This window comes from Somniosus microcephalus, chromosome 8, assembly GCF_052327205.1.
Source record: "Somniosus microcephalus isolate GS21.2 chromosome 8, FLI_Smic_1.0, whole genome shotgun sequence".
Classification (NCBI taxonomy): Eukaryota; Metazoa; Chordata; class Chondrichthyes; order Squaliformes; family Somniosidae; genus Somniosus; species Somniosus microcephalus.
In genome coordinates this window covers 179,146,715-179,161,567 of record NC_140994.1, presented here as the reverse complement: position 1 = coordinate 179,161,567, position 14,853 = coordinate 179,146,715, and the positions used below count along the sequence as shown (strand labels likewise).

The 14,853-nt window shown below is 38.6% G+C and overlaps 1 protein-coding gene across 2 annotated transcripts in view; it reads right to left on the bottom strand.

The window, feature by feature from the left end:
- Positions 1 to 877: 877 nt before the first annotated feature.
- cpeb4b (cytoplasmic polyadenylation element binding protein 4b) overlaps positions 878 to 14,853 on the bottom strand; it is a 123,819-nt gene continuing 109,843 nt past the window's right edge. For both annotated transcript variants that reach the window (XM_085995398.1, XM_085995399.1), the window contains 2 exons: positions 6,332 to 6,513; positions 878 to 5,306 (listed from right to left, as the gene is read on the bottom strand). In XM_085995398.1, the coding sequence (XP_085851524.1) occupies positions 5,079 to 5,306; positions 6,332 to 6,513 (410 nt within the window). In that variant the 3' untranslated portion in view covers positions 878 to 5,078. The remainder of the gene's footprint in view (positions 5,307 to 6,331; positions 6,514 to 14,853) is intronic.

Sequence of the window (14,853 nt, the reverse complement as noted above, 5' to 3'; positions counted from 1 at the left end):
TTCTGTAACACACTATATAATCCTATGGATTCACCAAATTCATGTAACCTGAAAAGTGTCAATAGATTCTAAATATTACATGTAATTTTGTGAAATGGACCTAATGCACTCTATGACAGTTTTAGTTTTTGAAAATGTATACCATTTGTTTATTGTCTAGCCCTGTTCCTGGGACTAGGGACAGGGTCACTGGCAAGGCTTGGAAGCTAAGCAGAGCCAGGCCTGGTTAGTACCTGGAGGGGTGACCATCAGGGATAGACCAGGTGCAGAAGGTCACGGAAGGAGCCCCAAGGAGGGGCGGTTGGTGAGAAGGTCACGGAAGGAGCCCCGGGAGGGGCGGCTGGTGAGCAGGCCCGGGCGTTGAGCTGAAGATTGTCGGACAGGAGGAATGGTGGAAATGGAATGGCGGCGCGCACAGACGCAGCGGCTTTGCTTCTCCCAGGACGGTGCTATTTACGTTTAATGTTAATGTTATTTGTACTGGACTCATGGGAGCTTGCAAGAGCACATTTCGTTGTTTGTGCATTGTACAATGACAATAAAGTTGAATTATATTTAAAAAGAATCTTTAGTATTACAAAATTGGTTGATTTTAAAAGAAATACATAACAACTGAGATTTGTTCTACATTAAATATCATGGAAACAATTATTTGGTGTTCACAGCTATATAGATCTCTCATATCCCAGTTCTCTAGTTCTGTTTCATGTTTTGCACCTAGGCTGAAACCTAGTTATTTTTAAATGCGCAATGAATGTGTGCTACAATTAAGGTCTCACGTGAACAAGTCACTTGTGCTGCAATAGTTAATATTAGACTTGTCTCTAAAACCAACCTTAAAAGACTAAGAGAGACAGGCAGGAACACTAAGACGACCTTCAATAAAAACAAAATACTGTATTGGGTACATTTCAAGATGCAGTACATCGAAGCAGTATAGATAATGGTTAGCTATCTATTCAAAGCAAATAAATAAATGAAAAATAAGTTGCAGACCAGTGTTAGTATAAAGCTCAGACATTTACAGTACATTGAAACACTTTAATCATTCAACATTTCACATTACAAATATTTTAAAATTACTGAGCGTTATAAATAGTTGGCATAAAACTTTAACAACATTATGTTTTACTACCACTTCAACAAACAAGCTGTAGAAAGGGACATTTTTGTACCAAATAATTTAATAGAGGGGGTACATAAAATATCAACTCAAAAAAAGGTGAACAAATATTAATAAAAATGAGTTTCCTTTATTTAAAATTGTTAAATCATCACTACAACCTCCCCAAACACAGTGAAAAGCACAAGGAATTCAGCCACAGAGACACACCACTGATGGCTGACTTCCACAAATAACTATTCTTTCTTTATGAATATTTGCCATACAGTGTTGAATACATAAGCTTTCAATAAAAACTAGACACTTTAAAATATTAAAAAAAGCTGCACATTCAAAAAATATTACAACATAAAAAATCTGAATGGTCAAAATGATAAAAAACTAATTATACATTTCAATTTAAAATACCAAAAAATAAAATGCTGGACAGGATATTTACCCAATTATTATAATGCTGCTGAGAAAAGTAGTCTTTGCTACTTTTTAAAGTAAGGTAACAAAAATAAGCAAACAAGCACATTTTTCCTTTAGTCCATATCTAAAAATAACTTCAATTATTTATATTAGTACAAAGATCATATTCTGAATTTACAAATATCAGTAAGATAAAAGGGAATATAATAACAGTAGAAAATGACATTGTGGACAACATATTAATCTGAATGTTTGCAATTAAAAAAAATCGCATTAAAGGTTTACACTGTAAAGTTTTTTTCAGAAGTTAGAAAAAAAGTATTGCACATAACAATATGACATTAACTTTCCACAATTTACCACATTCAAGTCTTCTGTAACTTTGTAAGAAATTCTTAAAATCCAGACACAAAGAATAAATTATCAAGTCCTTCCAATGGCATTCATAAAATCCTTTCCTTCTTGAACCACAAGATCAGATTTAAAATCATGCATTCTGCAGAGGTCTGTGTATATGAGGATATATTTGCCATGCTATGGGCAAGTGAGAAATGAAATTTAACCTTTGTAAACAACTTTACAACACACAATAAACAAGTAAGTTTTGAAGTTTACATATTTTGTTTTTTTTTTGTTTACATGCATGCTTTTATTTTCTTAATCATTTCAGCCTTGCACACTATCTAGAATTGAGGTAACTCGATGGCAGTTCAAACCGGTTTTTGTCCATTAAAAACAGGTAAATCTTTTTTAAAACCATCAAACACCTAAGAATCCATATATGTCAAAGTTTACTGCTAATTGTTTTGTGTGCGTTTTGTATTGTAAATTGTGCCAGGTCAGCTACTGTACCACAGATACAGGAACTGCGAGAAAGAGTCTATATGAATATTTTCAAAGAATATTAGCTGAAAATACAGTGTAGTATTGGAAGAAACTAGAATCCACATTTAAACAATGGGGATTGGGCTGAGATTGCAACCAGGTCCTAATATCTACTGTATAATTACTTCAGACTTATTAACAACATCGACACCTGGAGCTGGAACTTTCTACAACTATAGTTTTTTTTCTGACTCTGCAGTTTTATCAACAGTATTGCTGATCCCTAACATTCATGATATTCAAAGTTCTCTTTGCCTTCAAATGTTAAAGGAAAAAAAGAAAAGAAAATGAAAACAAAACTGATTGCTTCAACTCATTTCTTTGCACAATTAAGTTAACTATATGTGCAAATCTTTGAATAACAAACATAGAAAAACAATTCATCTCTCTTTAGATTATGAAAAATCGAGGTATTGCAAAAAGAGATGCCATCAGTGAAAAAAGTGAGCTTAAAAATATTAACTGTTGGAAAAAACAAGATATACAAAAGTAGTGCATAACAAATGTTGGTATATGTATATAAAAAGAAAAGAAAAGGGGAACAAAAAGCCAGCTAGAGAAACAACGTACCAAAAAGTTCAAAGGCAGATTATGCTATGTAAAAAGGGAATTAACTACTAGTAGAAAAGTTATCTTTCAGTGTCAAATTTCAAAAATGTTAATTCACTACACCTACAAACATCAGAATTGGGCAGGAATGGCACAACAGCACACCAAGAAAGGATGATAACCAACACTTTCTGTAGCTTAAAGATTGCCACTAAGAATTACATATTCTTTACTTTAACAGTAAATCCCTGACGAGCTAAAAGGTAAGCACCCTCACAACTCTCTGCTGCTGTTAGTTTGTCACCACTGTGGTCAAAACATAGATCAAATTTAAACTCTTTAAACTTGATCATTAACAGCAAATGTCTCCATTTTGACTAGGTTTAATTCTTTAAAGCCTATTACTTCAAAGGAATAGTTACACTGCTATTATCGGTATGTTACTTGTGGGTCACAAGTTAGCAGTGAATAATCCAGTCTTTGGTTTGCAGGAGTTTGAAGATGCTATGCACTGTATCAGAAAAAAATAGCAAGAGTAAGGAGCAATAACCTTTCACATATATAATTTAAAAAAAAATCACACACGGATGCATAACCACCTTTGGCTGAATCACGCAATAATCACAAGGAGATAATTCCTTCAATGCAGTCCAGCACCTACATCGCCACTGCAAGGGCAGTACCACTTAAAGCCAACCTGCATAGTATACACTTATAGTGTTGTGACACCACATGCTAACCTACAGTAACACAGAAACATGCACCTTGGCACTCTCAAACAAATTTCAGTGTTTCCTTTGTTCTATGCCATTTACATTTTCAAAATGTAACTGTTTAAACAAAAAACTTATAGGCAGAATATAAGTACTGTAGATAATGGGAAAATGTATGAATATATAGTGCATGCAAAACAGGTGTACAAGTAAACATTCAATCATTCATACTATTCCACATAAAAAATAAAATAAAAAAATCTTAGGCAGCTGAAGCCATAGCCTGTGCTACATCTAGTTGTGTTGCAATGTAGCCTTTTTCTTTGTTATTCTCTAATTCCCATTTTACTGGAAAAGAAATGGTATTTTATCATACCATCTAAACAGCAGCAAGGCTCCTATTGTCTCTTGCAATTAAATAGCATCACTAAAAATAAAAAAATATAAATCAAGGCTACAATTGAGGTATTACTTTTTGTGTGTCAAAATGGAGAGCAAAAGCTGACACATGACAATATATTAGTAGATCAAGTCGACTTTGTAAATAGCAACATCAAAAAAATAAAGGTATAAAATCTCTTCCAGCAAGGAAAATGCCTCTCTACAATTAGATTTGTGTCAATCTCAATAACTTTGGTAAACGTTTAGGGGCAGCAGATCTTCGAATTGTAGTTTTTCATTTCTGAAATAAGTGCACACTTCAACCATAGCAGCAATCTAAACCCCCTTTTCTTAAATCGTTTATTTTGGGGTGGTGGTGAAGAGATGGGGAAATACCAAAAGCATTTACCCCACATACTTGTATTGTTAGTAAAGCTTGTAGTGTGTTAGAAACAACTTTTTAAAACCACACTGACACAGAGGTTTTTTTTTAAAAAAACATTGGGATTCATATTGTTTGAGGGCAAATCCAAGTTTTCTTATATCATACACAGTGCTATTCCCCTACTTTAGATATAATTTAATTGAAAACCCAAACACAGAAGGGCCTGCAGTATAACTTCACATTAATTTTAGATTCTGTCTATACAACTATAAATGGTGCTTAAAACTGGTTCCCTATCGCACAGTTTCCTCAACATGACATTTCTCATCAAGTACAGCACCAAGCTGTGCAAGTACATGACCCAGAAATACCAATCATGCACAATGACTGAATCTGTATTATTCCATTAAGATAAGGATCAAATATCCAGTGTTATCACAAGTCAGTCAATGCTTACAGAAAACATTGGTTTCAAATTGTTTTGAAGTGAATTTTAGAGACATACATTTTGAAATCTGGGATGAGGCAGTAGAAGAATGCACTTATTTATTTTTCCTAGCTAGTCTGGTGTCTGCAGCCCTAGAACACTCTTATCTTGCCACTAGAATCATGTTTAAATATTTCTCTTTTAGTTCCAACGGAAGGGAACCTGGCGTGGACGGTCTCCTCCTTCTTTCACGAGTGGCTTGTGGAACTCTCTCCCAGCACGAGAATGTATGGCAGCCCAGCAGTATTCACAGTAATACTGCAGACAGGTGACATTGGCACAGAAGAATGGAGCAAATTTCCCACCACAGCGGGTACCCTGGCATTCATCGCACAGCTGATCATCAAGGACATATGGCTTCACCTCCACCTAAAAAACACAAGATTTCCATTACTAGATGTTGAAATAAATATTAAACAAGCAAAAGCGCAGCAAGCTTATGCGCTGTTACATGTAATCCCTGAAACTATTTTTCCAGATCTGCACAACATTCTGCTCATGAGAAATATAGGGTGGCATCATATCCTGTTTTCATCAACTAAAATGAGGAGACAAAAATAATTAAAAGACAGACATTACATTTAATATCACATTGTCAGGATCTCCCAAAGTGCTTTACAACTAACATTACTTTTTGAAGTGCAGTCACTATTATGTAGACAAATGTGACAGCCAATTTTCACAGCGCAAGGTCCCAGAAACAGAAAATAAATGACCAGATAATCTGTTTTTGGCTGTCTTGGTTGAGGGAGGAATGTCGGCCAGGGCACAATGAGAAGCCCCACTTGCCTTTTATGTCCACCTGAACAGGCAGACAGGACCTCAGTTAAATGTCCCATTCAAAAGACTAATTCGTATTTATCAATGAGACTATAATTAGGACTAAATTTCTTAATATTACAATTTAGTCTTACTTTAGTTAAATAGTCTTAAGAGAAGACCACCACTAAAATTATTTCTAGGACTAAAATAACACTGGTCAGCATTTGGAACAGAAGGTAGAAATTGAAACAGATGTTTGAAATCTCAGCTGTTATTCAAGCACCACTTTATTCTTTTCGTCAACCATTCTCCAACTTCTCAACATTTCTTGTGGTCTTGAATTGTGTGAAAAGTGAACAAACTTCACATTTTTTCAAAGACAAATTTTGATCATCTCGACCAAATTATGGACACCAACACCAACATTTTTTTCCAAAACTAAAATCTAACTAAAATTTTGGAACAAAAAACAAGACCAAATGTAGGATTTTATTTAAATGGAGAAAAGAAGCAATACTAAAACTAGAACTACAATTATTTCTAAGAGTAGCTTAGAAACATTTTTATTTCCATTGAATCCTAACATTTTTTGAATGTTTATATATAAACAGTGTACACTGATCAACACTTACCCGCTTATCAATGTCACCATGCTGTAACTGGACAAAGCGAGCACTGATAGCAGCAATATAGCTTTGTTGATTTGAGAAAGCCACACGTCCTGCTCCTTTTGGGTACTTCAGCTCAGGGTCTGTGTCAATGCCAGCATAGCATACTCCACCATAGAGCCTGTCCATGATCATCGCCAGCTCCACTGCAGCACAAGAATCATGGCAACAAAGTAAGCTGGACAGTTACAAATATTAGTATGGCAACTGAATTTATACAAAAGAATTTGAATTAAAAATTAAGAATTAAATGATTACACCAATCTTATTTTCTAGATTTATGTGAGCTGCAATTTTTACAGTAGGTACTATCTAAACCTGTGGATCAATTTAGCAAAACCTTGCCCTGGGAGAATAGTATTCTTCATGTAGGATCCTGGATAGTGAGTGTAGGCGGGATATTCAACTGCGGATTTATCACAATTGAACCTGATTTTATCCTCCCTAGACATCCATACAGGCATGATTTTGCATACAAGTCACCTGACATCAAACAAGCACAAGAATCCTGGCATTTTTTCCCCCCTCCAGCCTCGGTCCACTCAGACGAATTCTAGCACTCCTTCTGCCAAACCAAAGGCATACTAACAATATAAGGGGCATCCTATCCAGGTCAGCTAGCACAAAACGAGATCTAGAAATTACAACTTGCCAGTACTGTAGTGAAAGCACACCCAGCTATAGTTGTCCAATACACAAACGATTTGTGTTTGTATGTAGGTAAATGACTCAGAACTGAACTTCTGAGATGTTGGATTCTGCCAAGTGAGATCCTACAGAACCATAGCATTTACATCATAGAAGGAAACATTTGTTCCATTTTATCTGTGCTGGCTCTTTCCCAAAACCAACGGCACAGCCCTGTTCTTTCTCCCCATATCTTCCTCTACTTCAAATATTTACCCACTTCTCTCATATTCCACGTGGCAAAGCATTCTTGCTCCAACAACTCTGTAAAGAAATTTCTCCTAATTCGGCTTCTCAATCTAGTCATGACTATTTTGAATTGATGACCACTCATCATTGACCGGCCCCCCCACCAAAGAAACTAATCTTTCCCTATTCACCCGACCAAAACCTTTCACAATAATTAAAAAAAAACTAATTAAACATCCTCTTAGCTGTTTCTAAGCCAGTGGAAATAGTTCCAGTATCTCAATTCTCTCCTCATAACTGCAGTTTTCCATCCCTGGCATTATCCTGTTAAATCTACACTGAACACAATCTACGACTTATAATGGGGCACCCAAAACACTATATGTGGCCTAACCACTGACTTGCATAAATTTATTACCTCTTTATTCTTGTACTCTACGCCCCTATTTATAAAACCCAAAATGCTACTGTACATAGAATATACAGCACAGAAACAGGCCATTCAGCCCAACTAGTCTGTGCTGGTGTTTAGACTCCACCCAAGACTCCTCTCAGCCTTTCAGCATATCTTTCTATTCCCATTTCTCTCATGTACTCGTCCAGTTTTCTTTTGAAAGCATCCAAGCTATTTGCCTCAACCACTTCCTGTGGTAGTGAGTTCCACATTCTAACCACTCTCTGAGTAAAGAAATGTCTCCTCATTTCCCTATTGGATTTATTAGAAACCATCTTGTATCTATGGCCCCTAGTTTTGGATTCTCCCACAAGAGGAAACATTCTCTCCACATCTACCCTGTCCAACCCATTCATAATTTTAAAGACCTCTATCAGGTCTCCTCCACACCTTCTCTTTTCTAAAGAAAAAAGCCCCGACCTGTTCAATCTTTCCCGACAGCTGTAATCCCTCAGTTCTGGTACCATCCTTGTAAATCTTTTTGCACTTTCTCCAGTGCTTCTATGTCTTTTTTATAGTATGGAGACCAAAACTGTGCACAGTACGGCCTGATCAGGGTCCTATACAAGTTTAATATAGAAACATAGAAGATAAGAGCAGGAGTCGGCCATTCGGCCCCTCGAGCCTGCTCCACCATTCAATGCGATCATGGCTGATCATCCAAGCAAAGTACCCGGTACCTGCTTTCTCCCCATACCCCTTGATCCCTTTAGCCTTAAGAAATATATCCAACTCCTTCTTGAATATATTTAATGAATTGGCCTCTACTGCCTTCTGTGGTAGAGAATTCCACAGGTTCACCACTCTCTGGGTGAAGAAAATCCTCATTTCTGTCCTAAATGGCTTACCCCTTATCCTTAGACTGTGACCCCTGGTTCTGGATTCCCCGACCATCGGGAACATCCTTCCTGGATCTAGTCTGTCCAGTCCTGCCAGAATTTTATAAGTTTCAATGAGATCCCCTCTCATTCTTCGAAACTCCAGCGAGTACAAGCCCAATCGATCCAATCTCTCCTCATACGTCATTCCTGCCATCTCAGGTATCAGCCTGGCGAATCTTCGCTGAACTTCTTCCATGGCAAGAATATCCTTCCTCAGATAAGGCGACCAAAACTGCACACAATACTCAAGATGTGGTCTCACCAAGGCCCTGTACAACTGTAGCAAGACATCCTTGTTCCTGTACTCAAACCCTCTCACTATGAAGGCCAACATACCATTTGCCTTCTTAACCGCCTGCTGCACCTGCATGCTTACCGTCAGCGACTGGTGCACAAGGACACCCAGATCTCGTTGCACTTCCCCTTCTCCCAATCTATTGCCATTCAGATAATAATCTGCCTTCCTGTTTTTGACACCAAAGTGGATAACCTCACATTTATCCACGTTATACTGCATCTGCCATGCTTCTGCCCAATCACCCAACCTGTCCAAATCATCCTGTAGTTTCTTGGCATCCTCCTCACAGCACACACGTCCACCCAGCTTTGTGTCTTCTGCAAATTTGGAGATATTACATCTAGTTCCCTTGTCTAGATCATTAATATATAGTGAATAGCTGGGGTCCAAGGACCGATCCCTGCGGTACCCCACTAGTCACTGCCTGCCACTCGGAAAAAGACCCGTTTATTCCAACTCTTTGCTTTCTATCTGCCAACCAGTTCTCTATCCAAGTCAATACCTTGCCCCCAATCCCATGTGCCTTAACTTTACACGCTAATCTCTTATGTGGGACCTTATCGAAAGCCTTCTGAAAGTCCAAATACACCACATCCACTGGTTCTCCCTTATCTATTTTACTAGTTACATCCTCAAAAAATTCCAGTAGATTAGTCAAGCACAATTTACCTTTTGTAAATCCATGTTGACTTTGTCCGATCCGCTCACTGTTTTCCAAGTGATCTGCTATTACATCTTTTATACTAATGGACTCTAGCATTTTCCCCACTACCGATGTCAGGCTTTCTCTCTACCACCTTTTTTGAATAGTGGGGTAACATTAGCTACCCTCCAATCCATGGGTACTGTTCCAGATTCCATCAAATGTTGGAAGATGATCAACAATGCATCTACTATTTCTAGGGCCACTTCCTTAAGTACCCTAGGATGTAGATTATCAGGCCCTGGGGATTTATCGGCCTTCAATCCCATCAATTTCCCTAACACCATTTCCCTACAAATATTGATTTCTTTCAGTTCCTCCCTTTCATCAGACCCTTCATTAGTAACTTCATTACTTTGAATTCTATACCGCTAGAAATAAATCCCAGTGCTTTGTTAGCACTTTAAATTGCTTTGCTGACCTGCAAAGCTACTTTTATTGATTTGTTCACCTGTATCCCTAGATTCCTTTGCTCTTCTACCCCATGCTGTTTCTTATTTTCTAAGGTGCAGGTGATGGTTCTGTTTTCCCTACCAATGTCCATCACCTCACATTTATCCATGTTAAAGTTCATTTGCCACTGAACTGCCCAGTCTGCAAGTTTTATAATGTCTTCATTATACTTGCACCTTTCAAAAATTATGTATTTGAATCCGTGGTCCTCTCTATTTATCCACATAATCTTTCCATTAAGCTTGTATCCCCATTCTTTGTTTTTCCAGTGGGAATGCCATAGTCTTGGAGCATGACATCCTTAAAAATAAAGCCAGTCCTGACATGTATGCATCAAAACACTAAGGCAGAATTGAAACCAGATCATAATGGCCCGTAATTTCCGATAGGCTTCCTGCGTGCTGATGCCTCCTATCGAAAAAAAAATCTACGAACTTACCTGAGGGCTCCCGAGGTGCGTACGCTTCTGCTCCTGGGCCTCTCCAAACTTGAAATGCGCAGGGCCCACATATCCCAGAGGCGCATGCAGTTCCCAAGCGTCCCTGGGATCATGTGGGCCAGGCAGCCAATAGCAGAAGGGAATCTCCCTTCATACTTTTGACAGATAGACCTGTCAAATATATGAATGGAGATCACCCCAAAAATACAATAAAACATTAAATAAATTTAAAAAAACCCATAATGTTTTTAAAATGAGTTAAAATGACAATAAATTAAATATTTTAAACAAAAATTTAATTTTTTGAAAAGAAAATTGACTTTTTTTTTTACAGGGCTAAAAATAAACGTACCTTTTTTAAAAAAGTATTTAAAAATTATAAATATGAGTGAAAATTTTTTAAAAACTTTTTTCAACTCTTATGCTGGTAAAAGCAGACCTTACGCCTGCTTTTACCAGGTGTAAGATTTCTAAGGGTTTTCTGCGGACGGAGGTTCTCCAGAAAGCCCTTCTCCAGGGCAGGCGTCCGATCTGTCAAGAGGGTGGAAATACCGGTTTTCAGCGCATGCGCTTCACATGCCTAAAACCGTCATTTCCGATGTCCCTACGGGTGTGTACACAGCTCGTACACACCCGTAGGCATCGGAAAATACGGGCCTATGTGTTTGGTAGCTAGGTACATAATATAGTAATGGTAAATGACAATGCACAAGAAAGGTAATCAGTAACAAAATGTAGCTTTTCTCAAAATAATAAATATGGAACAAGAAAAGGATTCTTCAGCCACAGAGTGAGAGTACCTCACTCTTAGCTATAGACAAGAACTATATATATCAACCAGGAACAGGTGTGCATTTATTTGATAGAGGATAGAAGAGTTACGGATGCCACATTGATGTCAAATGTAGCATAGAAGGACTGTGTTCTTGTGATTCACTTGGTTATCACCTGGGCTACTCTGTGTGGAGGATGCTGAATAAGTAATAAACTAGCATGCCAGCAACAAATTGCATTTATACAGAACCTTTAACACAGAAAAATGAGCCAAGGTGCTTCACTGAGACATCAGTCAAAAATAGATGCCGAGCAAAAGGAGATATTGAGGATAAAAAGCTTGCTCAAAGAGGTAGGTTTTAAGGAGTGTCCTAAAGGAGGAGAGGAAGAGAGAGGTGGAAGTGGTTTAGGGAGAGAATTGCAGTGTAGGGCCTAGATGGCTGAAAGCATGGCGGCCAATGATGGGCAGAGGGAGTGGAGAATGCACTCTGTCTCAACCCATCTGCTGCTGAAATCCTCATCCATGCCTTTATCACATACAGATTCGACCATTCCAATGCTTTCTTGGCCGACCTCCCGTCCTCCACTCTCTGTAAACTTCAGCTCATTAAAAAAGTCTGCTGCCCATATACTATCACACAGCAAGTCACCCATATCCTTAATGACCAACATTGGCCTCCAATGCCTCAAATTGAACATTTTCATTCTCGTGTTTAAATCCGGTCAAGGCCTCGCCCTTCAACCCTCCCAGAATTCTTGTGCTTTTCTGTCTCTGGCCTCGTACTTTCCTTACTTACTTCCCCCTCACCATTGGCGGCCATGCATTCGGTCTTCTAGGCCGTCTGCTCTAGAATTTTCTCCCTAAACCTTTCCATCTCTCAATTCAAGATCCTCCTTAAAAATCACCTCTTTGACCAAGCTTTTAATCACCTCTCCTGATATCTCCTTCTTTGGCTTGGCATAATTTTTTTTGTCCGATTACCATCTGTGAAGTGCCTTGGTATGTTTTTCTATTTTAAATGTGGTATATAAATGCAAGTTGTTGTTGTTCAATCCTCTTATTTGTCATCACCATTTCTTTCTCTGTTTCATATTTATGTAGTAGAAAATATTTTAATACTCTGGAGATATGAGACTCCAGAGTCGATTTTCCTACTGTGTGCTCCCAACACAGAGCTTCACCTGCCGGGAGCACATAACAGCAATTTCCAGTTAACCTCACAATTTTCCATTCATTTAAATTAATGAATGGAAGATCTGAGGGAACACCCCAGCAATTGTTAAATATGCGCTTTGGCAGGCAAAGCTCCATAGAAATCACCCCTTAACAGCTATGTTTCCCATTTGCATGAGGAGGCTCAAGCTCACTAGGGAGGCTATGACCGAGATGTGCCACTTGGTCTGCAAGACCAATAAGCACTCAGCATCCGCAATGCATTACCAGTAGTATTGAAGGTCATTACCGTTCTCAGCTTTGCTGCCACTGAGCCCATCCAGGCATTCACAGTGGACATCTCAAGCATTCCATTTGGAGAACAAGGTTTTCTTTTTTGCACAATGAAAGAACCTCAGACTGCAAGATTTAGTAAAAGTTATTTTTTTTAATTCAATTATGTCATGTGTTTTGCAGGTGCATTTGCCTTTTCTTTATCACACGCTTCTCTGTGTTGTTTGTGCAAGTGCCCTACTAAGCAGTCTCCTACTTTAAGCAGTTAAAACTGTTGAGCTAGAGATAGCTCCTACTGTCAGGTGTAAGACTACATGATGGCACAGAACTGTCGCTAATGAGTGCCAACCAGGTGCTCCTGTGATACTCCATGAACTTCACTGCTGGAGGGCAACTTCCCATAGGACATAGAACAGTGGGTATCTATGAGGTCTTGGAATACGTCCCTTGTGGTTGCATGTATCCATTCTCCAAGTGAGCTGAAGTTGGCCATGAAAGCAGTTTGGAGTCTAGGCTGCAAAGCTTCCAGTCACAGTGGGAGCATTCATAACAGATGCTCCTATGGCCTATGTGGGTGAGGTCTCTTTAGTGGATGTCTTCACCACATGGACTGCAGCGGTTCAATAACAAGGTTCACCACCACCTTCTCAAGGACAACTAGGGATGGCCAATAATTGCTGGCCTTGTCAGCGATGCCCACATCCCGAGATTCAATTAAAAAAAAACTCCCCTGCACAACCTTCCAATATAATGTGCAAAGATATAAGCAATTGCTCAATAGTTCAGTTGCTATACCAGCCTACGTGGAAAGCAGAACTAAAAATTGTACCCCATACAAGTCAGAAGGGCCACTCAGTAATTGGGCTTCTGCTCTTTACCAGCTGGAGGCTTTTAGACCGCTGCTCTGTAACTAAAATTGTGCTTCCCCTACAGGGCATATATCTGTGCTGGTAACTGCTTCAAGTGGGGCTGCTGAAGTTTGATTTGCTGGTGAGTGGTACTCTTCAGGTTCAGCCAGAGTATAATTGGGCTCTGTAAAGACAGCAGATGGTACATAGTGAGTAAATAAACACATTTATCAATTTAGGTATTGTCATTAGATGCACTATTATGCACAATCACTGTATGTAGGTATGTTTATGTAACGTATCATGCAAATCATAGGATATCTAAATGGTAAAAAATACCATGGGTACTCTCCTCCAATCCGCTCAAAACCCATATCTACCAAGCTCTCCCTCTCAAATAGATGCACAATAGTTTGTTCATAAGGGATAAGCTGTTTAATATCTGGGTGGAATCCATTACCTATTCCAGGCTGCCATCTCAGATTATATGTAAGCCTTTACACATAAAAGAGTGATAGGGATTGAGATGTGGTGATTGGGTCCATAGAAATTTATTTCTGTAATACATTCACTTTCCCATCATGGTATGTATAATATAATTTGCATAACTTTGCAATTTTTCACTTCTACTTCCTTACCTGGACATCTTTGTTATAATTTCTCTATGTTAGTGCAGTATTTTTTTTGAAGACAAATTTAACAATTACCACTTTCCTTTATGTCTACGTGTTCTATGCAGTTACTTTGCATTAATATTTAGGCCTTACCTTTGTGCTCTTCAGATGACAGGCAACTTCTTGAGGACATCCCACCAGGATTTCCAAGTTGTTGACACCACATCGACTTTCAGTCACATACTGACATGTTTGTTGCTTCCTTTACATATCTATCTCATCATGCTCAAGTTTATCCAGAACAAAGTTAATTAAATATTCAAGGGTTTAGCCACTAAATTGGGCTTTTTGTAAAATTCATTGAGCTATTTTTATCTCATATTGCGCATTCCACAACTAGATCAATAAACATTTCTACATGTATAGCAATTAAGGCCGCATCTTTCCCTACCTCAGTGGTTCTGAGGCGGCCTTCGAATTGACTTTTCCCTGATTGGGCTCGTTAAGCCTGCCCAGCGGGTTTCCTGGCCAATTGAAGGAAGCGGGTCTGATGACGTCATTTGATGACGCATCATCAGCCGGTTTCCTTAAAGGGACCATGCACAAATTAATTTTGACATTTGTGCTGTCAGTGTTCTACAGCACTGAGGTGCTGCAAACACTGACGAGCACTGCACAGAGGTGCACAACTGCACCCAG